Source organism: Pygoscelis adeliae, unplaced genomic scaffold (assembly GCF_000699105.1).
Source record: "Pygoscelis adeliae isolate BGI_AS28 unplaced genomic scaffold, ASM69910v1 Scaffold10, whole genome shotgun sequence".
In the NCBI taxonomy this organism is placed as follows: domain Eukaryota; kingdom Metazoa; phylum Chordata; class Aves; order Sphenisciformes; family Spheniscidae; genus Pygoscelis; species Pygoscelis adeliae.
This window is the reverse complement of record NW_008824053.1, coordinates 2,722,097-2,746,852: the sequence shown is the minus strand read 5'-3', so window position 1 is coordinate 2,746,852 and position 24,756 is coordinate 2,722,097. Positions and strand designations below refer to the sequence as shown.

At 39.1% G+C, this 24,756-nt stretch overlaps 1 protein-coding gene across 1 annotated transcript in view; it reads right to left on the bottom strand.

The window, feature by feature from the left end:
- DPYD (dihydropyrimidine dehydrogenase) overlaps positions 1 to 24,756 on the bottom strand; it is a 372,912-nt gene that overhangs the window by 179,123 nt on the left and 169,033 nt on the right. Inside the window, exons 10-13 of the mRNA XM_009333861.1 lie at positions 20,343 to 20,450; positions 17,014 to 17,183; positions 15,285 to 15,495; positions 5,630 to 5,814 (exon numbers count right to left, since the gene is read on the bottom strand). Of these exons, the coding sequence (XP_009332136.1) occupies positions 5,630 to 5,814; positions 15,285 to 15,495; positions 17,014 to 17,183; positions 20,343 to 20,450 (674 nt within the window). The remainder of the gene's footprint in view (positions 1 to 5,629; positions 5,815 to 15,284; positions 15,496 to 17,013; positions 17,184 to 20,342; positions 20,451 to 24,756) is intronic.

The window sequence follows — 24,756 nt, the reverse complement described above, 5'->3', positions numbered from 1 at the left end:
TGGTCTTTCTTAACTAAAATTCCAACTGCAAAATGTTGTTTGCAATGCCAAAATAGAAATTCCTGGATCACACGACTGAAATTAAAGCATTTAAAAAATGTTAGCACTTTTTGTCTCCTACATATTTGGAAGTGGGGAAATCTGCTGAAACCAACACTGATATACTGAACTCTTACAGCGAACTCTCTGATTTTGATTCTGTAAGAATGACAGCAAAGAAAGGCTTATGGAATGGGTTTTGGCCAATTCCACTCTATGTGCACATGTAAGTAATAAATCTGATTTTCCATTTTGAAAGCAGTTATTTGTGAATTCATTTGCTATCCAGAATTGTTCAAATGTTCTCCGCGAATGTATTTCAGTCTGTGGATCGCTCATAAACTATTCATTGCTTGTATAACCGTACATATTGATTGCTATAGACAGATAGACAGACAGATTATGTGCTTAATATGCAGCTTAAGTTACATTGTACTGTTTCTTTTCCCAAGCAGGACAATTTAATCTCTAAAAGTTGTTCTCACCTAAAATGAGCGTTGCTTGAAAGTGATTCTTAAAAGACCCAAAATGAGCTTTCTGTGATGAAACAGAAAATAAATCCTATACAAGACGAAAAAATAAAATCCACCAGAGCAGTGGAAGACTTTTGAACCAGGCGGTTAAATACACCCATGCAAAAATAGGCCTTGCCCCCTGCATGCCATCGGGCAAACTGGTCGTAAGCAACTTCCCAACCCATATGCAAGCAGGCATATTCTTCCTGCCAAACTCCCCTCACAAAGAGCAAAAGCACAAACAATTCCACCCAGACGCACTCAAGCACCGCACGATGTGCCTAATGGTTTGGTAATGATGAGGTGACCCAGGTGGAGGTGGCAGGGGGAGGAGAAAAAAGGTTTCAATGGAATAAACCAAGTCTTTAAAAACACACAGGGGCAGGATGAAGCTGTTTTTTAAGGTGCAGCAGGCAGTGTCTATACATCCTCGCAGATTTATCTCCCTCCTTCCTATCACTTCCCTATTCGCTCTATTTATTTTTTGCCGTTTTTCCCTTTCAGCACAATGCTTATAAAAGAAATAAATTTACCAAGACCTGATGTGTTGTTTTCTACAAAGCAAAATTTTTGGCAAAGTAAAATGTTTTATAGCTTCCTGAAAGCAAAATCATCTTTATAATGAAGGATTTCCCTGACATTGCACAAACAAATAGGAAAAGAAAGCCTGCAGGCAAGGGTTTATTTCTAATAACTCTTCCCTTGATTTTTAAAAATAGAGGACAAAAAGTCCTCTACTTTGATGCCAACCAGCTGAGCTAACAATATTGCAGGTACCTATTGTTCCCGTCACGGCAATTTTTTGGATACTGGAACAGGGTGGTGAAAAATCCCCAGCACGTTGCATGCAGCGGCCCTACCTTACTCTAACCAGGACATGCCCAGAGGCAAAAGCAGCACAGGCTGTAGCGCGGGGCTGAGAGAGGAACTCAGCTTTAGACCCGATACAATTTGTGACATTCATTTTCTTTAGATGGAGAAAATTCTTAACCACGGCGATATGGTCGAACTCCATTTTGGGGCCTTTAACAAAGATAGACTGTGAAAGTGAGCAGTTGTATTACTGTTATTTTTCACAGAGAGCCTTCTCTACAAATCCTACTGCCCAGAAGAGTTTTCCTGAATACTTTCATCTCACTCCTGCTTTCTCTGTTTTCACATCTGATCTTAAAACACATCTTTTCTCCCTTGCATACGCTTCTTCTATCCTCTCTCCGATTATCCATTATTTAGCTGTGTCAAATACGTTTAAACGTTGTTAAATATGTTTGTGTTATTTCATACCACCACCGAACGGTTGTGGAAGGGGTGCCTGGGGACCCTCTAGTCCGACACCCTTGCTCAAAGCAGGGCCGACTAGAGCAGGTTGCTCAGGGCTCTGTCCAGCTGGACACAGATTTTCTAAGCTCCCTCCTGGCTTTCTGTTTCTGGAACAGATATATTGCTTACTCAGTGGTAAGCAACTAAGCCACCAGGTTTCCTGCACTTGCATTTAGTCCACCTTTTTGCAAACGGTGCTTTGCTACTCGTCTCCATGCTAGTGTTTCATACGTTGTTCTAGCTAAACAAAGGGACATTCAATTTTTCCTTTGGTGATCCTGAAAAGAAGCAGACAACATAACTAACGGCTTCAAAGACAAACATCCTGGGAACCACCCATCTCTGGTATTGATTATGAAATAATGTACGTTCATGCATGCTTGAGGAATGTATGAGAATGGTCAAACGTCATAAAAGAATTAATAACTATACTCTGCAGATACAAAGCCCATATATTTTTTGACAGCATAGACAAAGAAAAAAATAGCAAATATACAATACTGGTTCAAAATAACACAGCGATGTGCTCAAAATTCATATTGAATAGCGTCTTAGCGAAGTGCAATTTATATCAGTTGGGATCCAGCCCTCTATTCTTTAAATGTAGCATGTACATTTCAGTCCCGGAAAAATAGAAAAGAAACTGTCCACACTAGGGAGATTACAGTAAAGAAAAAAATAGATTTAAATAAAAGAAAACTTATTGTGAACCAGAGAGGAAAAGTCACTTTTTAAGAGGGATTTTAGTGAGAAGAAGATGGCAGCTTGACTGCCACATATGGGAAAATGCTTCACAGGTAAGTGTAAGAATAGAGCAGGAGCGAAGCATCAAGGCTGGCGCAGTGGTCCAGGAAGAAAATATTGGAAGAATCATGATATGAGAGCTGTCTTTGCTCTCAAGGCAGGCACAGAAAATTAGAAGTTAGTCCTGCAATAATTGTGAATTACCCTGAATATAACTATTATATTATTAAATCCCATTCACTGATCAAAAAGAAATGAATGGTAACTGAGGCATAGAAGAGAACAGCCGCCTATATTGCTTCTGCGCAAGATCATAAAGTCACCGTTGGACAAAAGTGAGGGCTATTACATTCCCCAAACTAAATAAATCACCAAGATTATTTTGCAGACATTTTTATGTCATTCATGGAATAACAAAAAAGGTTGAATCCTGAAAAAATGTTGTGAATAGCAGAGAGTTGCATGAATTGGGCTGATTCTGTTTGGATCTCTAATGACTTGCAAAGAATGGCTCTAGGAAGACTGACTGTATTTTCTAACAGGTTCTACTACAACTATCCTTAGTTAGGCTTTGACTGGTCATGTTTACAGAAACTAACCTGTCGCAGCTGCAGGCAATCATTTCTGAGATGAACCTATGCTTCATACAGTGGGAGGAATATGTTAAGAGGCAGGACATATTTAGGCAACTAATGATGGAAAGTTTCCAGCGTAAGAGCAGCCAAGAAGCTTCTGTAAATAACTCCCAGTTTTGAACATAAGGCATTTCTGCTGGAGAGTCCTTGAGTCTGGATCTCATGCTTCACTTGACCATGTGCCAGAGCTTGCAAGGATTGGAGTTTCAGGGCACATATCAGGCCCATCTGTTTGCTTAGCCTTTTGCCTGGAGTAGGTTGGGATACAAGCAGCGTGCCGTTCAAACAGTGCGTTCTGCAAGTAGTCGGGATGGTGTTTTTGAGTTTCAGTCTTTGACGTGGTCTTGGGTTGGCTGAGAAATCCTATGGAATAGTTTTGTTTTGCTAAAGGCTGACTGCATTATTTATAGATCCTGGTGCTGAGATAGTTGGCACTTTTGGAAACGGCTACCTAGTCCTGTAACTAAAATGCAGATGGATAGATGGTATCAAGGTATTTATTTAAAATGTAATGTGTACTCAGTTCAGACACTCTGGTCAGAGGAAGGTTGCCTGCCTTAGAATCTCACAGTAGAGAGAAAACAAGGTAGTGTGTAACGGTGTTTTTCATTTGCTGTTGGAAGTTTCCAGAATACAGGGCTGTGAATTGAACGCGCGCGCACACAGGCGCACAAAGGCATGCATATGTGCACATACCTGCCCCTATAAACATCAGGGTAACACAATCCTTCTCCAAACAACTTCTTTAAAAAACAAACTCTCTTCCAGCCACTAAAATTTCTACCAGGTCCAAACACTGGTGAAGTAAATTGCCAAATTACAGCACTCGGCACCACAGCAACCAGATTTTTCAAGGGCTGCACATCCAAATAAATGCCCCTGGGCAACCCATTCATCTAACAGCTGGAAAGGTGACACTTGACATTTGGAAACTTTCCTGTGAAGATTGCTGTAAGGCTTTCCCATTAGCTTCCTGGTGAGACTGTAAGGTCGAATAAGCTGCCTTGAAAACTGCAAAGGGTAACGAAAATGTTCTAATATCACAAGCCTGCTTGATTTAAAATTCTAATTCTCAAGCCATGACTATTCAGATTTTTTCCAAAGTATTCAATACATTCCAGAAGGGGAAAAAAGCAAGCTTTGAGGAGGAAGCAACACGAGAAAGGAGGGTTTTTAAGTGATGCACGTATTTCTAGAGGTTAAAGAGGAAGGAGACAAAAAGGAGGAGATGCCCCCCTCCCCCCCTATCACAGTTACCCAAATTCACTGTGCGCTGAGAAATTAAGCAAGCGGGTCGGGGATTAAAGATGTTTCACACTCAACATTTTCATAGGGTCTAAGAAGGCAGGACACAAACAGTGCTTTAGAACAAGTGAGAAAAAATATGCACAGATACTAACAACAAGCTTTCAGTTGAAGTATTTTTAGGAAGTGAAATCAGACCCCAACAGCATGAAATTGCACAAACATGCAATCAGAGAGGCTTTGAGCAGATGGATGGGGGAGAAAGACATCGAGCTGTTACAGTCCCAACTTCAGTTGTTCAAATCTCTTTTTGTGGGAGAATGAATCATGTATCATGTTTCTAAAAAGTTCCTTGCACTATGAACACGCTCTTTGTCAGCTTGGTTCTCCACACACGGGCTGTGTCTCCTGTCTCTGCAGGTTCCTCTGCAGCTCCTCTAGACTTTGTGCTCTTTCTTTTACTAGAAAAATTAGGGCAGAGGACACACAAGGAGCACCGAAAGGGAACATGCAGTTACCAGGTTTTTCAAGTCTGTACCCCTTAAACTCACGTTGCTCAGGTAAATTCTCCTTTGTATCATTTTCCTCCGTGCATTCTTGTGTCCAGTTTATCAGCCTCATCAGAGGAAACTTTGGTTCCGGTGGAGATCATCTCAGTGCTCTGTAAACTGCTAGTACACTTCCACCCTAAAAATACTAAAATTGTCTTCCCCAGGTAACAACATTGCAATATTTAATTTTTACTTCATGCACTATTGAGAGATTTTACTTTTTAATACTGATGGGCTCGCTTCTTTTCCCCAGTTACCCAATTAGGACTTCTACTTGCATTGTGTATTGTGCAGGAAGGCTTGCTACCCTTGAGTGGAATTCAGAGCTGGGGCCAAGAAAATGTTGCTTGGATTTTAGAGTTAAGATAGTGTAAGAAAGCTGGGTTCAACTACCCAAACTCAACTATGTGATCCAAGTTGAATGAATCTATAATGTTCAAATCACCAGATAATCTAGGTATTAGTTCCTCAAAACTTGTATTTTTAATCTAAAACACAATGAAATTATTTTAACAATCACAATAGAAGTATCTAAAAGCAGCTAGAAATAGGAAAGAGAAAAATACTTTTGAAAAATCACCTGTAGGTATCTGTGCATGTACCAGGAAGCTTGTTTTCCATCATTTACCGATTCCACTGTAGTGTTAGCAAGACCACCAATGTCACCCCCTGCAAAAACCCAGGGTTCACTTGTTTGCATGGTTTCCGGATCTACTTCGGGAAGACCCCATCTGTTAAACTTGATAGGTGCCATGGCCTCTCTGACTGCAATTAAAGTGAACGGCAAGTACGTTAATAGAAGAAACAAAAACCCGTTGCTAAAATCTGTCAAATATACACTGATAACAATTAGAAAAGCAGTTCCAAGTCCTAGTTCTTTCACTTACTTAAACATAAATTTACCATAGGAATGAAAGGCCCTTTTATACACGTGCATGTTTTGGTCGAGCTAGTGGAGGTACGTCATTACGAACGGGACTCAGGCAGAAGACCAACATGCATTATATAGAACAGCAGTTTGGTAGTATCAGAAAAGTAACCAGCTCCTGCGTGCCTGCAAAGCCAGGCTTGCGTACAAGATAAATGTACACACGTGTCACAAGAAGCGACCGGCTCGACGCAGGCTCAAGAAACAATTGGCGCTAATGTTCTTCTGGCCACTCCCTGTGAAAACACCGCATATCCCAGAAGCTGGGATTCACAAAGTCATTCTCACTGGCACTATTCATCTCCCGGGGAGAAAGTCCAGCACTTCTGAAAATCCTATTAATGAACAATATTAACAAAGGAAAAATAAATTTTCTCCCTTTCCCTCCACCCATACTTTGTACTGCACTTACCATATCAACGTGCTTTTCTCCTGAATAACCTACCATATACTCTCTTATGCAACTTAATATGCAGCATATGATTTTTGAGGTTTAAAATGAAAAAAGAATGTTTATGATACAATTTCTAGAAATTAATTTAGATCTCCAGAATTTACTTCCCACATTTATTAACCCTCACAACAGAAATGATACTCTGCTACTTTTTGACAGGTCATTATTAAATGTGACTGAAAATTTTCAGGTGGAACATTTTCCCACCAGGAAATGTTACGCTATCAAAGCTTTGGCTTTGACAAAGTGTGTTCGTTTGAAAGAAATTTAAGTCTGAAAAGGATGTATTTCAATAAAGTCAAGGCCATCCTGACTTAATACTTAAACTCAGAACATCCTGAAAGTAAGGCTCACTTTGAAACTTGTTACGTATATTAAGACTAAAACCTTAAAAACACAATCAAAATGAAATGCTTACGTGAAGACAATATCTTTTGTATCTTTTTCACTGCAACTTCTGATGGTTTTTTAGAGCATGCATTAAGATATCTTAATCTTTTCCATGTTAGTAAACAGCATATATAGGCATTCTGCACATGAACTATTATTGTCCTTAAAAATAATGTAGATGTGAAAATAAAAAGATTATTTTTATACTGCATGGCATTATAGAAATGGCATTAAGTACACATAAATGCTCAGAAAAAAACAATCTTGCTCTATATTAACATGACTTTTATTATGCATTTTAAATTTATTTTATTATAATCGCAAAGACACTTCAAAGTAGCTTTGTGAAGAGAATCACTTTTTGAATAAATATTTTTAGCAAATGTTGATGGCATACATCAAAATGAGGGGGGTTTTATATAGCTTTGTCTACGGGAACTGAAGATCCTACACTAAAACGCAGCTTAAAATTGCAATGTCCCTCAGGGACATACCACTAGCAGATGCAGATTGCCAAGGTCAATTAAACTGATGTAGTTGTGCTGTCATATATGTAAAAGAGAAACCTGCCAGTTTAAGACAAGCACATTTCTCCAATAGGAGGCCAAAGTCACAGCACTGCCCTGGCGCACACCTGAGCGTACAGCAAGCTTCGAACGCATCATCGCATCATCGTGATGGAATTTTCTTCCCAGGCTCTGTATCTTCCTTCACCTCCAAATCAGATATTAGAAGTGTATTTCAAAGTGGGGGCTGCGTATCAACCAGGGCAAAATAATAAAACAGGAAGCAAGGCACAAACATTGCCACCTACTTGTCCCACCTACGCTCTCTTCCTCACCCTTGGCGTACACGAATATCCAGAGGACTCAAATCCAAAGTATTTTTTTGCAACTGGTTCAGAAGCCAGAATCACAGAAGACGGTTTTAAGCTGAAACACTGTAGCAGGTTTTCATACCAGAAGTATTTAATCTATCTTCGAGACCTATTGCTTGCACAATCCCTCCCACCCCACGTATACTTGCAGCTCAACTTGGCAAAAACAATATTTGCGTAGTAACAGAATCAAAAACTTATGAAATGGTTTCCTTTAAAAATATTTAAATTACTGAAAGATCACATGAAACACAGCCTTCAGACTGAGACATTTTTCAGTCTGGAAAATGAGTATTTTGGTTTGCTGTTTGGGTTTGGGGTTTTTTTTTTTGTTTCTTTTTTTTAAAAAAAGGAAAGTGCTGATAATGGCTGATAGTGGTTTTATTAAGAAGGCTGGAGTAATATTTACAAATCAATACATTAACTTTCTCTTTCTGTCTCAGACTGTCTGTACTTCAAGAAAGCTTTTGATCATCTTATATTCGTCATATACAGGATAACTTATTGCATGCAGTGGTACCATCTCAGCGTGTGGTCTAGACAGTTCTCGCAAGCTAAATACGTACAGGCTTGTAAAGACATGTTTGGAAAAAACCCAGAGGAAAACTTGGTGCTGCAGGATTTGGTATCGGGGGTTTAATAGATGACTTCTGTTTCTCCGAGACAGGACTGAACCACAGTAAAGGTTCGTATGAGCAACATGCTATTGGAGATGTAGTTTTTCAGAGGAAATTATGTAAAACTGGAAGTTCTGACTACTTATTTCATCTTGTGGAAAAATAGGGTATTACCTCTGTTATCCTGGGTCTATTACCTTTCTCAAATCTATCTTTGGATTGTTCTGTGCTAAAGTAGCTGCCTGGACATAATTATACCAAAAGCTTTTGAGTGCAAAGAACGCCCAACGTGCCTTCGCCTGAAACATCTCCCCAGGGACTGGGGATTTGTCTGCCTGATCAGTATTTTTAAAATCGGGAAAGAACATCTCCCTGGTGGCAAGGTTGACATGGTATCCAGCAGCTATCTCCTTCTGTCTTTTTTGTGATCTCCAAGATGTAGGTTAAGTAAAAATAAGGGCGTGATTTAAAAGCATCTTATATAAGAGTTCCTAACGTCCTCACAATTTGGATCTGGTACCTGGGGCAACTGTGAGGCTGAAGGGTCCACCTCCTAGACCACCTGCAGAAAGAGGGGGAGAACTTCCATCTTCACAAGGGAAGTCCCTTCTCTGCCCCTGCAAGGGGTGAGAGTCTAAGAGCCAAACCTGAGCTCGAAAGGAGGTGACCCCAACTGTCGGTTCTCTGAATTGCTGTTTTGACACTGAACAATAAGCAAACTAGATAGCTAATGTTTTTGTTGGAGCATGATTTGGGACGGGGGTAAAGAAAAGAGTGTCCTTTAAATCCCTGCACCCTCAGACCCTTTAAAGTTTAGAACTAACATAGCTTTTCTCTTGAAAATTCAAAGTACAATCCTGTGGCTGTGCTGCCTTCTCCTCCATATCCTGGTGAGATATTATATATAATTTGAAAAGATCCTTCTGGATGAAAGACAACATACAATTGAATTATTCTGATGCTATCAAGTGATGCTAACACAAATAACACCAAACAAAAGGACAGTTCTGGATGTATATTCCAAATTTGCTATATTCACAGAGCAAACAAACACAAATGGAAAAGCAGCAGCAAATTATAGCACTTGCAAAAACAATATTAAAATATAAGTGAATACAGAAAAAATATTTTAATTAACAAAACAAATCAAATGGAAAAGATGCCTCAAATAAAGCTTTAAAAGTGAGTCTGTGTGTGTTTGACTGCCATGACTAATTATGTATCCATGTAATGTGTGTTCAATTTGGGCTTATTTAAATAGCAGAAATGCTCATTAGCTGCAGTATATCTGTGAAGCTTCAATAAACAGTTTAATGGTTTTTATGTTTAACCAATTTCATAAGTTCCTGTAATTTTAGCTTTAGTAGCTCATTAATGTTATTTTTGATATCGATCTTACAGACTTCCTTTACAGTGAATAGTAGCATTACTTCAGAAAAATACAAATAGACTGTAACTTTCTTAATCTCAAATATAAAACTATAGCTGTCACACGCACCAACAGACTGATTAACTGCTGACACTGCCCAGTCGAAGTGCCCAGCAAATAAAGAAAGGCACAACCCCGCTTCCCACAGCCTCTGCCCCACTAGCGTACTGAACCAGAATTAAAAGGTGGTTTGACTGGATAAAGCTGGGTCCCGGTATGCCAGGAGAGGCTCCTGCTGCAAGCTGGTACGGACTTTGTTTTCTGCCTGTCAGCAGCAAGCAAATGTGTACTGATGCCTACCGGGTGAAAGAGCAGAATTCCTGCTCTAAGTTAACAGGGCTTTAGAAGTCATCACGAAGCCACTTTTGGATATTGGAAATCGGTAATCATTTCAGGGCGTGGAACTGCTGCACTCAGACTCATTCAGTAAACCTATTTGTGGAGATAAATCCTATTCCAAATGACTCAGCAGGCAAACTCCTACATATTTCACCAGGAATCTTTTGAATCTATATAAATTTCAGGTTTATATAACAATTTTTTCAAAAGTCCGGTGACTAAAAGCCTATTCTGTGGGTGCGAGGCAGATGCTGTGCTACTAGGGAGACACCAGGTCACCCCCGTGGGCATTCCCAGCCGGGGCATCACAGCCACCTCTCTTCCTCCCCCCTAGTCTTTCATTAGATAGTCAAGGCTTCGATGCTTTGAGGCTGACGTTACCTAGTTGTCTGACCAGGCTGTACGAAGAAACTCAACGCTCCCTGCAGGTTCGCTGGCTTCTGTACCATCTGAAGTTCCCTATTTGTATGACGGAAAACTAAAATCTTTTTCACCCTCGAGCTCAGAGCTCTGCAAGCTTTTTGCCTTTTGTCCTAGCAAACGCTTCTCAATCTATAGAAATAAATATCAAGTAGGAGTGGGTTAAATAAGACAATTGTAAGCTACTCGGGCAAATTTATCTCTGCTGTATGTCGAACTGTACTGGGGGGTCAGCAGTTATACTCCAGTAAGCCTTCTGGGGTTTGCTGCTGCAGTTTCCAAGCAAGACGGCAGTCGTCCTAAAAGTAAAAGCAAAACATCTGAAAGTCGTGACTGATTCCCAGAAATGTGAAATAAAATTTTGCCCTTCAGTTACCATGCAATAGCTAGCTACCACCAAAAATTTAATAAAACGTATCTTTGCTCACAAATAGCCTACTATTTCTGGGGGTTTTTGCAAAGGCGGTATTTGGAGTTTGCTCGGATGTTTTTGCATCCCCCTTTTTTGTCTCTCCAGGAAAATAAAATAGACGTTACCATGCTAAGATTCAGTGCTCTGGAAAATGGGAATATTTCCTCTTTACTGCTGCCTGCTAAACAGTAGTGTTGAACTAAACTTAGGTTGCCAGTTCCCTCTCCTGCCTTAGTCCCCTGTCCTGCACCGCATTTCGTAGTGCGTTTTGAACAAGTGTACTATTTTCCATAATTTCTCCACGGTTCTCCTCAGAAAGTCCAGGTTCTCCTCGGAAATTCAGAACAAAGACGTTTGTTCCAGTGCAAAAGTTTGCAGTCCAAAAATACTGTTCCCTTTTGCTTATCAGAACAAAATAGATAAGAATATGGTTATTCAAAGTTTAGACTTTAAAACCAACTGGACTGGTGTTAAGCAGGATGTTGAGGCTGTACGCAGTGCTAGGGAGTACACAGAATTACATTTGTGTATATTGAGTAGTTGCAATTTGGAATGGCGACAGAGATATTTCAGTAATTCACTAATACGTCGTAGACCTCCAAAAGAACAAACCAAGCGAAAGAGCAGGAACGTGAAGAAAGGTACAAAATTCTCTCAGAGCTCTTTGTTTATGTGGGTCAGTTATGATGGCTTGAAGGCTCTGGTAAGCTATGCAATAAAAAAAAAAAAAGCAGCTTGTGCTTGCAGAATTGGTTTTTCTTTTCAACAAGAAGCAAAACATTTTTCTTACTTCATCTGCAATAGTTTGATTTGAACACTAACACTTGTGGTTTTTTTTTTTTTTACTGGTTTCAGTAAAGTGGTAATGCTCTTAAAATAGTCTAGAAGGCAACTCTCCTGTTTTGTCTATTAGCAACTTCCTGAGCATAAAATGGACTTAGGAGCCCATTTTTTTAAATTAATGATGCATTTATATGATTCCCAATGGGAGGACGAATACTTACTAGAACTGTTGCTTAAAAACACAATCAGCATTTCAACAAAACAAAAAAGACTGAATACCTACTGTGACCACATGGAATCTCAGTTGCAAATTTAATAGTTACTGTGCGAGGATAAGAAACATCTTACTGAAGATAATAGCCTCGAAAAAGCTTTCTAACCTATGAGCTACTTCTGCTCAGAAGAGCAGTCACCCACATGCTTATGTCTTGTTAAACAAAACTTTAAAACATGAGCATCAAGGCTGCCCTGAACACTTTGCCAAACTGGCACTAAGTCTGATTTTAATCCCTCTGGTTTTCATTGTATTTTATTTATTCTTACACCAGTAGCATCAGCATTTAACAGTATTAATAACAAATAGGACAGATCCTGCTAGCTTAGCCCATACCAATACTGCATTTGCAGTTCCCTGAGGTGCCTTATGAATCAGGTCAATTGATAGAGCTCTTTGTATGAGCAACAATTAACACGGTTATTCAACCTGCATCTGAGTCATCCAGTCGTAGAAAAATTCAGACTAGAATGGCCCTCTGTAGGTCACCTAGCCCATCCCCTTCTTCAAAGTTAGATCAAGTTCCAAGCCACACCAGTTTGCTCATGGCATTGTGCGTTTTTGAGTACCTCCAGTATTTTCATCACCATCTTTTGACAGAGAATCCCTGAACATCTTCATCTCTTGAATACAAAAATGCGCTTCCTTTAAAAAAAAAAACCACCAAGAATATAAGATGCTTTTGGTGTTTGTTTTTTGGTTTTGGGTTTTTTTTTTTTCATTTCTTTTTGTTATGTATTCTGAGGTAGCCTGGAGATTTGGTTGTAATCCAGCTCAATGGTGAAAAGCAAATTTGACTTTCATTAAGACAGCTTAGTCAAAAAATAAAGACTTAAAAGCAACTGAAATGGAATGCTCAAAATAAACACTTTATTCCCTCAAGTCTTAGTTTCTTTTCACTTTCACAACATTCAAAACAAATGCCTTGCATTTTTCCTTGTAATTTGATTGCTATTCTAATAGCAAGTTTCACCAAAAATACAGTGTGAAACTGAGGTGTATTGCTCACCCCCAAGGTAAATGACTCTTCTTTCATGATCAGCTCACTGCATGACTTTGTTCCCCTCCCATTTTATGTTCCTATTTAAAAACCTCACAACAAGTAATTTAGACAGTGAACGCGTACGAGGAGATACAAGTCTGGCACAGTATTATGGCTAAGCAACACAGTAAGTTCAACCTTTTAGCTGAAGCAGTTTTTAATGTGGGAGAAAACAGAATCGCTCCTTTATCAGAGGGGCTCTGAATCACAACAAAACATACTGATTGCATAGGCTAATATTTGATTTACCACATGAGGTTCTAGAAAACCTTCCCAAAAACCTAAACAGAGGGTTTTAAAAACAACAACAAAACTTTCCAAAATTCTCAGTCAAGTCAACTCCACCAACAGAGTAGCTCACAAACCTCTTAAAGATTAAAAAAAATAATAATATCTTAATCTTCTTCCTCCTGCTTCCTGGGGGTTAGACTGAGCCCTAAAACATGACCAACACAGATGCCAGGCTCTTTACAGAGCGATACATCTCCATGTGGAATGGGAGTCTGTTCTCTCAGAGAGACGTAAACTGCACCTCCTGTGCCCTTTAGAGCAAGAGGCAACTGCAGGGCAGGAGGCAGCCCTGAGTAATTAGCACTGCACGTAGGTGGGTGCCGTTGCTCTCTAGATAACAAGCCTAGGCTGCATGAAGCTATCCCAAAGCAATAGTAACACACACAAGATAGGAACGCTCCCGGAATTAACTTTGCATGTTCCTCAAGGAACCCGGCTGATCCTTCTTTTTTACTGTAGGAGAGAGTTTAGACTCCTCTCATGGCCGTATGATGGTTTAACTTGATATACAATTGGACTGGTGAACAGGAAGCACTGAGTAGCTCGTTCAGATTACACACAACTCTGCCAGCGGCTATATTCTAAAATTCTTCAATGGGACCCATAATTTATCTTCATTAACTGATGTTTTGTCTTCCTATGAAGTCAGTACACTTTTTGGACGATTTTACCGATAACTCTAGAAAATCTTACTATCAGAAAACTCATTTCTTTAACTTCATTTAAAACAGCGTTATCTATAAGGCATACACAGAAAATGCAGATGTTAGCAGTCATACATTTTATGTGCCTGAGGTATGTCCACAAATGCTACTAGACTCTGCTTAGATTATTTTAGATTTACAATTTTTCTTGATTGAAAAGATTCACAAAACCACATTATGCTAAGAAATTTTGAAATTCCCTTTGCACTGGCAGAACCAGCATTACCAAATTTTCTGGTGACGTGCACTCCGAGGCACTTGCCAAGTCCTCTGTCAGAGCATTTATACCCAAAGGACCATGACAACAAGTCATGGGGTAATTGGCTGGCATGACCGTGCCCTGGAGAGGTAGGCACATTGATCACTAAGGCTTTCAGAACCTGCTAACCTTGATGAGCGTCTCCAGGCTGAAGATCTATTCATTTTATCAATCTGTCTTCTGCTGAGTCAGTGGTTTGGTTTTTTTTTTTTTACTTTCGAGGCACATTTGATGTATGTGCCTGAACTCTTTAAATCTAACCTAGTGTCAGAGAAGAACATTCTGAGCTCTGCTCAGTTTCCATGTTCTTAGTTGTACTCATGTTCTTCAGCTCTCTTTCTGCTACATCCAGACAATCCGTTCAATCTCTGAAATGTCATCTATGTGACAATTGCTGTATCTTTACCATGAACCTATGTAATTGTTAATTTTTAAGACCGAAGCTTGTAAAGTACAACTAAATAATGAGACAAGCTGAGACAAGCACAGGTGAATTTAACAAATACTGTATATATGAGAGAAGCCACAGTTCTCTTGCGTGTGCACAGGAAATGAGTGATAGCCAGACCAGCTGAACCAGAATAATGAATCTGTCTTAATTCTTGCTTAATTGAATAGGTGAAAAAAAAAGTTTCAGAGATCAGATCAGTTCATTTTAAAGTTGTAGTATAATGAGTTTCTCTAAAGTTAATTAGTGACACCAGAAGAAATCCTCAAGGGTATTCTTTGAGATCCCATTTGCACTGAGAGGAAAGCAAGACACATACTGAGCAACTGTACCTCTAATCTGAGTTCCTGCTCTATACAGTGATATACAGAAAACTGTTTTGCTATCAGACCCTCAAGTTTTGTTCTAAGAGGTATACCTAAAGGGCAAAGAAACTCCTGTGAAGCGGACCAGCAGTCACAAGCTGCGCAACCTCCAGAAGACTCATTTCACAAAACTGTCGAAGGACAGGAAATGGCTGCAGCTAAAATAACAATCAGCATTTACAGAATGCATTAGTCAGGGTTACCTTTACTGTCGCTTAAAATGGAGCCGAAGGCACTGATCACCACATCAGCTTTCAGACGGACAACCTGATCCTCATCTTCTTTCCAGTTTCCGTTATCGTCTTGTTCAGTTCGAACAAACTCCATAGCAACAATTTGTCCACCTCTGAGTACAACTTTCCGAGGGGAGAGGAAAGGCAGAAATTCACACTTCTCTTCTTTTGCAAGTTCCATCTGTAGAGTAGAAGCAATAAAATATATAACTTGAACATCGTTGTGTTTTTATGAAAAAAAAAACCCATAAAGCATTTTTTGACTCAAGATGCTACCACGCATTCTTCTGTAGTAGAAGTCACCTGTGTACGGTATACAGGCAGTCATCTTACTACCACCTTCAGAGCCTCCCGTGCTATTAAATCAAGCAGTTCTAGACAGTGGCACTAGATAAATTTGCAATGCAAATATTTCTCCAATATATTTTCTTAATGTTCCCTGTTACTTTGAATATGTATAACTCCTTTGAGGGCAAAAGAGTTACCTTATGTAACTATCTGCGTCTTTTAAGGAGAGGCCTAATATTAATTAAAGTATGTGCCCTGATTTGAGTTTACTATGGTTTTAAGATGTTATTAAATGCTGACTACCATGTGCAAACAATAGTTTTCTGAGTGATGATCCAGACTTAAGATCTTCTGAATCTCTGCTGTGGTAAAACTGCTGAAGTCAAACAGCATTTTGTCTTAGCAAAGTCTTCAGGATTTGATTGTCTATGTTTACACAACAAAACTTTTTTGAACATGTACTATCCAACCTGACATCATTCTAGCATGGCCATTACTAGCTGAAGGTACTTTTATTTTAATTTTTTTCAGGGCCACTGCATGATTGGATGAGTGCAAACATTGACAACTTTAGGAATTTACCCAGGCTGCTGACAAAGATTTCGGTTCAGAGTGACAGCTGATTCTTGATTGGTAAGAATCTGAATAGCACAGAGTCTGTCTGTGCAATGGCTTCAGTAATCTCATTGTGTTTAGAATTCTTAAATGAAGAGCAACAGAAACAAAAGTAAATTAAGCATCAAGAGACTCTCTATTACTTTTTTTTGTACCTCCATTCCCCTTCTGTCAGATCTACCAAACTACCATAAATCTCATGATAAAGATGCATTAGATGTCCTGATATCCTCAAGTACGCAAAAGTGTAAAGTATGTACCAAATAAATGATAATGGAAAAAGATCACCAAAATAAGAAAACCTAACTTGAAAAAACCCTCCAGTAGTACAGATACATTGAGGAAGCAGTCAGTTTCAAAATGTGCAAATGGCAAAGTGCAAAGCCAAACTAAAAATCAAATTGAACGCTGAAATCTGTGATGAATGACATTGCTCTATTGCCATTGGCAGTGATTCAAAACCAAAATCACTGTAATTTTCTTACAAGACTTTATAGGCTCCCAAGGCAACGTCAAGATCACTGAGATTCATTAGACAGCAGCCCGAAAGTATCATTCTAGGATCTAACCATGACCTGAAGAGTCACCTACAGTACTCAAATGGCTGTTCGATCTCTGGGGTGCTTCCAAGATTAAAAAATTTACTGTATTTTCTAATTTACAAGAAATTCTACCCCCTGTATGCAAATGCATCTCTCTGACTTTACAGGAAACAGGTACAACTAAAGCACACTTTCAGGCCCTGTAGAAATAACAACCAATATTCCTTCTCATAAATGCTGTTATTCAATTCTACCTCTTCTGGGACGGCCCTGATATTGGTGAATCCCTTCCTGAAGACCACAAACACGCGACGAGCTCCACAGCGTAAAGCAGATGTTGCACAGTCAAAAGCAGTGTCTCCTGCCCCAAGTACAATCACAGTTCCATGTATTGATGGCAATGGAGAGTGACGGGCACACATCCCTGGAAGATGAAAGGAAAACCCCATTTTCAAGTAGAGAAACCATTTCTGCATGACAGCTCAAAAAGTACTTGTACTCAAAGCAGTGTAAAATTGCATCTTACAGTTTCCAAGCATGGAGTGTCACTATCAAATTATTCTGCTTCACTGAAAGACAGTTTTATTCCCGTTTTTAAGATACGCTCATATACATAATTTCATAGTCAGTACTCTAAGCAGCTGCACCTTTCTATCTGGAAAGAATTCAAATGACAACACGTTTGTAGGATTGTGGGTCCTGTCAGGTTGAAATTAGCATTGTAAGATCTTTTTATTCAAAAAGTAAGTTTCTCTCTTACCAGACTCATCATCCTCCCAGTTAAAAAAAATAACGCCTTTTAACAGATTGTAAAGAACAATACTTGGTATTTTTCAAAAGACAACCAGTTGTTGACAGTTTTGTGTAATAGTTTCTCAAAGTTAGTCCCCTCAGTCGGTTTTCTACAAGGCACTGACACTGTTCTGGCTATGACATGGTCCTCAGAGGCTATTCTCTAAGGCACCTGAACATGAGGCAGAAAGAATATTATTATTACAGTAATTCCTAGATCTTCCACTGGGAGAAAACGCTTAATCTACAGTGGCCTTCTACAAATGATTTGCAAAAAGTTACATGGAGAGAATGACGACATTATGTGTTCGTCATCTACAGCTTGCAGTTGATGATTCAATTATACAAGAAGTACTTGAGTAAAACTGAACTGTGTGTGTTCCTTGTATGAGACTGCACTTTACCACAAGTTTAAACACAACTAACTGTTGATTAGGTAAATTATTGCAACTTAAAAAATAATGCCATAAACAACATAAAGCTATATTCTCAATGAGCCCGTGATAGTTCCAGGCAGGAGGCGCTAAGCTGGCCATTTAATCATTGCACTGTAACTCGAGTATCCTGCTATGGTAGCAGCAGATTTTCACATGCAATTGTAAAGAAAGACAAGTATCATTCAAGGAAACAATGCTTTTAATTTAGACCTATAAATGGAGTGAGAAACAACATCCTAATACACATATTCTCTCTCCATTTGTAAAATGCTTAATGTATGGCAAATGCTATCATTTCCCCCCCTACGTATATGGCATTGCATTTACTGTTTCCTTAATAGGCTTCCTATTCTAAAATTCTATCTAAACTTCTCTCATTTATTTTTAACGAACTTAATCCTTCACAAAAACTGTACACCGAGCAGTGGAAAAAGCACAAGTGCAGCAGGGAAATGGCAGCTCAGAGTGCCATTAAGGGACTAGTCTAGAACGGATCAGTCACAGCAGCCCACTTTGCTCTTGGTAACAAGGCCAATCCCACGGTAAATTCACATCTATGTATTTGCAAGGGGAACCCCTTTTGGAGGAAAGTATATTAACAAGCGGTATTCAGAACTGAATAAGCAGGCAGAATATGTATTTTACTGTGAATAAGTCTATTATGTCTATTATTTAGAGAACTGTCATAGGAAAAAAAGAGGCTAGAGCAGGATATAGGACGTGTATATTTTATTTTAAAATTCCATGCTTTAGAGAGCAAAAGGTGGCTACAGCTACAGACAGACACTAGGAAAATTAAGAGACCGTGTTAATTAACAGACAACACCAAAGAGCTATCTATTACTGTCAGTCAGAAAAGGTTAGTTCTTCAAAGTTCATCCTTTTTTTCACTGTAGACTTAATATAAAAAAATGTCATTACATATCCTGGCAAATTGAGAGTGCTGCTTTGCAACATTTTAAAAGATGCGGATCACAGTATATAGGTCTTCATACAGGCAGGCAACTTACAGTACGCGAGCGCTACATGTCCAGACAGAATTCTATAAAGTATTTTTAGTCAAATTATTACAAGAGGGGATTGTTTAGCAGGATTTATTTTTCCTTTGTTAATCTACAAATGTTTTGCAGTGCAGATTCTCAATCTGTTTCACTTTTAAACATCTCTTTCTTCAAAAAAAAACCACCACCAAAACCAACCAACAACCCACCCTTTTCTCCCAACCCATTTGAGCTCACTTTGAGCTTGAGAAAACAGACAGAAATAAGCATTTGATCAAAACAGCAGAGAGATGGGACAGATGGGATGCAGAATTTCCCTTCCTAAATATTTTGCATAAAATGGAGTAATAAACTTTACTTTTATATGCAGAATAATTTGCCACAGCAGACATATTCTTTAACACATTGTTTATGGAAAGTCTACTAAATAAGCAGGCAACCCTATATGATGCTAAAAGAAATTTCTGAACGCTCAGAAGAAAATCAGTTTGTAGATAAAAAAGGTATATGGGTATATGTGGTTAAATATGGGGTCATATGTACAAGACCACATACTGCACTAAGTATATGCCCAGAAAACTGTACATGGAAGTTCTTTTTTATCAACGCATCGGGGAATCTAGACCATGAGGGAAGGTGGCGCAGAAATCATGAGCCCCATCTCATACATCCATCTGGGGCTTATGACTTCACATTCAGGGCCACTGAAAGCAGCTATACTCCTTGGGGAGCAAACGCAGCCATCTCTGTACTCAAAACAAAGATGTGAAAGCATAAAACAAGACAGCATTTGGTGCCTATGAACTGAGTGTTGTCTTATTAACTCCCGGCATACGAGTGTTGTCCTGAGTCTTAGACTGTAAGTCCTTTGGGTAAGGAAGTAGTGCTGCCTTAAATGTGTCTGTAAAACATGCAGCACATGACTTGGGATCAAGTAAAATCATTTATCAACAATATACAAAGCAGCTGCTTATATGGGTCGGCAACACCTTCTTTAACATCAGATTTTTTCAAGACCATCTTATATATACTATTCATATCAAGATAATTTACACAAACGAGAAGCTTATGACATCTTTTGAATATAATTCAAAATAACAAATATAACTTATTAGGGGTAATGATTTGCCACGTGCTTAGATTTTTATATATGACTATTTGCTTTGCAGTCTCTAGGACTGTCTTTCCTGACCACACTCCTGAGGTTGCAACTCACCAAGAGAAAAACCTGCCCCAGACCTATTCATTGGGAGGTGCTTCGTAATTGGATGTGCTGCGGCGTAACCAGCTGCCCATTTTGATGTATCAATGACTTACTGAACATGACTGCAACAAAAACATAGTATCACACACCTGGTTTACTTGCCATTGCTACCAAAGGTAGGAAGTCTTTAGATGTGTAGAATCCTTGATCCGTTCTCAGTCCTTGGAATATACTGTCTCTGTTTGGTTCTGGCAAACCTAAAATAGATATTTTAAGGCATATCAGAACTACAAGGGAAATTTCAATGACCCATATATATTTCACATTACGTACACATTCTCCAAAAAGCCCTCAATACGAGCACTTTTACAAACCCTCAGATGTTTCTAAAAGAACATCACAAGTGACTGTAGCTTCATGTTTGTAGTCCGCAGCTTACATAACCGGTGATCTTTTAATAGTACCGGCACTGGAAAATAAGGTTGTTGGATAACCTGTGCGCTCATATAACTCGTACCAAAACAAATGCAGAGGAAAGGGTTAGAGAGAACAGGATATGCAGGGCGCAAAAGCAAAAGCAGGGAAGCTACTGGGGAAGAGAAGACTCTTGTAAGCTCTTCTTGTATTGCTTTACCTGCACGCGCATGTAACTTACTGCTGTGAAATGGTTTTGTTCCCTTTGTTTTGAGGCATTTTTCAATACAGCTAGTCTGCAGATAATACAAATGAGGCAATAATAAACAGCTTAACCGACGAGGAGAGGAGGACAAATGGCAATGCTGTAGATCTGTCTTATCTGCGAGTATTTGCATGCCATCTTTTTTCGCCATTCTTGATTGTTTTCTCCAAAGCCCGAAGTCCTTATTGGCTGACATTTATTTCTAGTTATTAATAGCACACATTTTTACAGAAGCCGCAGGATACAGACAGGGATACACTTCACAACCAATAATAGCAACAAATACCTTTCAATTAAAAGAAAGCGGCAAAAAGCATCTTCCAATTACCAAAGAATATCTTCTCCTTGCTGTGTGAACATTTGGACAGCAGAAAAAAACAGCCTAGCTGACATAGAAGTTAAAACATTTTTTTCATGCAAATGCAATGATCTATCAGGGTATTTTCAACAGGGTCTCGACTTTCATATTTACATCTAAAAAACCATAATATTATCAAAGTATGCTAATTAATAATTACATACTGAAATGGAGTAAATGTCAACAGTTTTTCTAAAGAAACACACTAGAACCGAGGAGTCCTCAGAGCAAGCAGGCAGAAGTGGAGCATGCAAAGCAATCTGTGTTCCCTCCATTCTCAGGCATGGACGGCAGCAGACTAATCTTTCTCCTCTTTGAGACATACTGGTCTGGAAAACCCCAATAACACCATGTTAGTGTCAACGATAAAGCAGGGTTGCACTTTGAGGAGTGCCATTCCAAGTAGGGAAGATTTAGGGCCTTTCTATATTACTGAAGCAGCCAAAATCTGTCTCATTAGAGCGTAAGATCAGGACTCAGTCATAAGAAAGCTTAGGATTTTTTCGTGAGTCACCTGATATGAGGGAAGTTTCTTAAACCTCTAGATCCCTGAATGAAGTTACTCTAATACAAGAAGAAAAAGAAGTATATTTTTAGTTTTAATAGTTTCAGTGAAGAAAATGAAAACATGCTCTCAGTGAATTCAAAAGGCTTACAAGCCAAAAAGCAAATAAAAAAATCCTGATATTTTTGCATTTCAAAAATCTCATGTTATTGAGCACTCTCTTGATCTCTATTTATAAAAAAAGTCATGACTGAATTGCTGAACACCTGACTTTCAAAACATCGCTGATCTATAGTTGGATATTGAGAAAAATAAGGTTAGAAAATACTAGCACGTACTGAACCTCCAGACCTTTGAATGCTGTACTTTCTCGGTAGACTGGAATGTCAGCTAATGAAGAATGAATAATGGATATCTTAAGAGAGTGCCAGAAATACTTAGTGCTATTGAAAATACAATATGTAAAATGCATTAAAGAAATTATTTTAAAAACTGCATAGGTTTTCCTCTATGTATATATCGCAAAAGATTCTATGGCAAGAACAGTACCTCAGAAAAAGCTCTCAGTGACTGCTTACAGGCAGAGGACAGAGTAATGCAACTATTTCTATTGAGGTATCCGTAAACCAGCTCAGAGGCCTCAGTTTACTCTTGGGAGAAACACTCCTGTCATAAGCGAGACGTGCAGCCTGCATTAAAGATAATTTCTTTTCTACCTAACGTCTATCCCCATTCAAAAACAAGGAGAAACCCTCAAAATATTTTTTTCCCCACTTATTTTTGCCACTTTTATCATCTCCTAATGAAAGTGATTTCATCTCTAACAGCATCAGTAATTTAGCTCCCATAGGCTGAAGAAAGAGTAGAATGAAGGGAATGTTGCAATGTTCATGGTTCAGGTTCATCACTAGTTCAATGTCACTGAAATCAAAGGAGTCGGATTAAGAATACATTGGATTCAATAATGTTTAGCCTGGCTGATATGACCAAAAAAAAAACCTAAGAGGTAGTCAGTATACATGGCATTTTCTGCTATTTATTTTACTATTTTCATTTTGCTGAAAACTCCATGAAAACCAATTTTGCAGTATTTACATTTGAAGGAAACGCAGGGGATTTTTCTCCTATCCCTATAAACACGTGGCACAGTTTCAAGCTCTTTGCTAAGCACCTGCTGGAAGTTGTACTGGAGTCTGATGTATCTCCTTTTGCTGTTCAGTATTTGCCATTATAACGCTTGCTTTTAATTTTGTTAAAATAGAGAGATTGAGTACTTCTTAAAGCCACTAGGCTAGCGAAGAAAGAGGCAGGCAGAGGCAGACAAACAGAGAAAGAGATCAAGAACTGATAAGATCCACTTTAGAGAGACACCATTTCATAATAAACTGCCACCCCACAGACTTCTGACGCTTTACAGACAGATCAAATATTGATAAACAGCCAACAGCCTCTCAGGAGAGAGAACATTTGACGAAAAAACAGCTGTAGAGGAAAAATGTAGTTTCGAGCAAACTGTTTTAGAGAAGAAATAAAATTTAAAAAACCCCAGTCATCTATGAAAGACACAATTTAGGTCAAAATAATGAACCAAGAGAAATACCCTTTGAAGATAAATCAGAGAGATCCTCTAGCAAAAGGGAATTCACACGCTAGTACAAAATAGCCGGAGCCACCCAAGAAAAAATGCTTAGAAAAACATGAGGTCTTTCCCCTAGGTTTTAGGCTGACGCCAGTAGCAGTCTGCTCTCCAGATCCACCTGCAAGCCATCTAAAAGGCTTTTTTTATTTATTACTTGTCCTGAAACAATCTTTCATTATCCTAGGTCTCCTGTCTTTAAATAACCTGTATCAAAATCTAGTGCTAACAATTATTTCCTTCACCTGCACTGAAGAACAGCTCTTCTGAAGGGCAACCAAGAGCAGGCAGCCTAGAAAGACAATTCCACTGGTGGTGTTCGGACGGACTCTGCACACCCGTACACAAGCAGAGGGCTATGCCCGGCCCCCCACCTCCTGCAGCCAAATCCCTGGACTTCCTGAAGCCTCAGTCCCTTTGCCTGCTGATGCCAGGGAACAAGCTTCTGAAGCGACTGATATCCAAACCACACAATGAAGCCTCATGGGCTGTGGGAAACGGCATTTACTAAGAATAGTGAAAGTAGAAACATCATGAAAATAACAGCTTGCATGACAGATCTAGTTCAGCTTTGCAAAAGCTAATCTAGACAGTCCCAATGTGGGTCAGGCAGAGCGTAGAAAGCAATTCATCTCTATGCCCGACCCTCTGGTTTGCTAGGCCCTGCCTTCCATCTCCAGATGCTCCAGCGATCTCTCAGTAAGCATCACGCTCTTAGTATGAAGCCCTCTTTCCTTCTTTCCTTCATTTGATCCCCACAACCCCTTCTCCAGCGGGCTATACCTCAGCACCAGTGTCTCTCCCGTGTCTGACATACCATATACTTTCCAAAGTCATTAGCCACTATAACAATGGCTTTGGAAAACACAGACTTTAACCTCCCATTTTTATATCCTTTATATATACATATAAATGTACACATGCATATATATATTAGAAAAAAACATCTGCTTCCTATCAATATCTTGTACTCTTTGTTCTCACAATACTGACGCATGTTAAATTTCTTAACTGGCGGTGTTAAGTCCATCGTCTCCATTTAAAAAGATAGAATTTAAATCCTCTCACAGCTCCCTAGTCCAGACGAAATATGAATCACTAAACGTCTAGAGTCAATTTGTCAGATATACAAGGCAATATACAGAGGCAATGCATACACAATGTAAGGGATTGGCATGCAGAGCAATGCACCTGGTCCACTTGGTTGCTGCACCAAATAAATCAAGGCATGTCAACACATCAGTCAGCTAAGTCTGAAAAGGAAATAAATACTGCTTCTATTACTGTAACTATTAGCCTGGTCTGGAAAGGAAAACTAAAGTGGGAGTAGACGCACAGCATGTCTCTCTTTCCTACTTTGACCAAATCCCCTCTCCCCAGACACA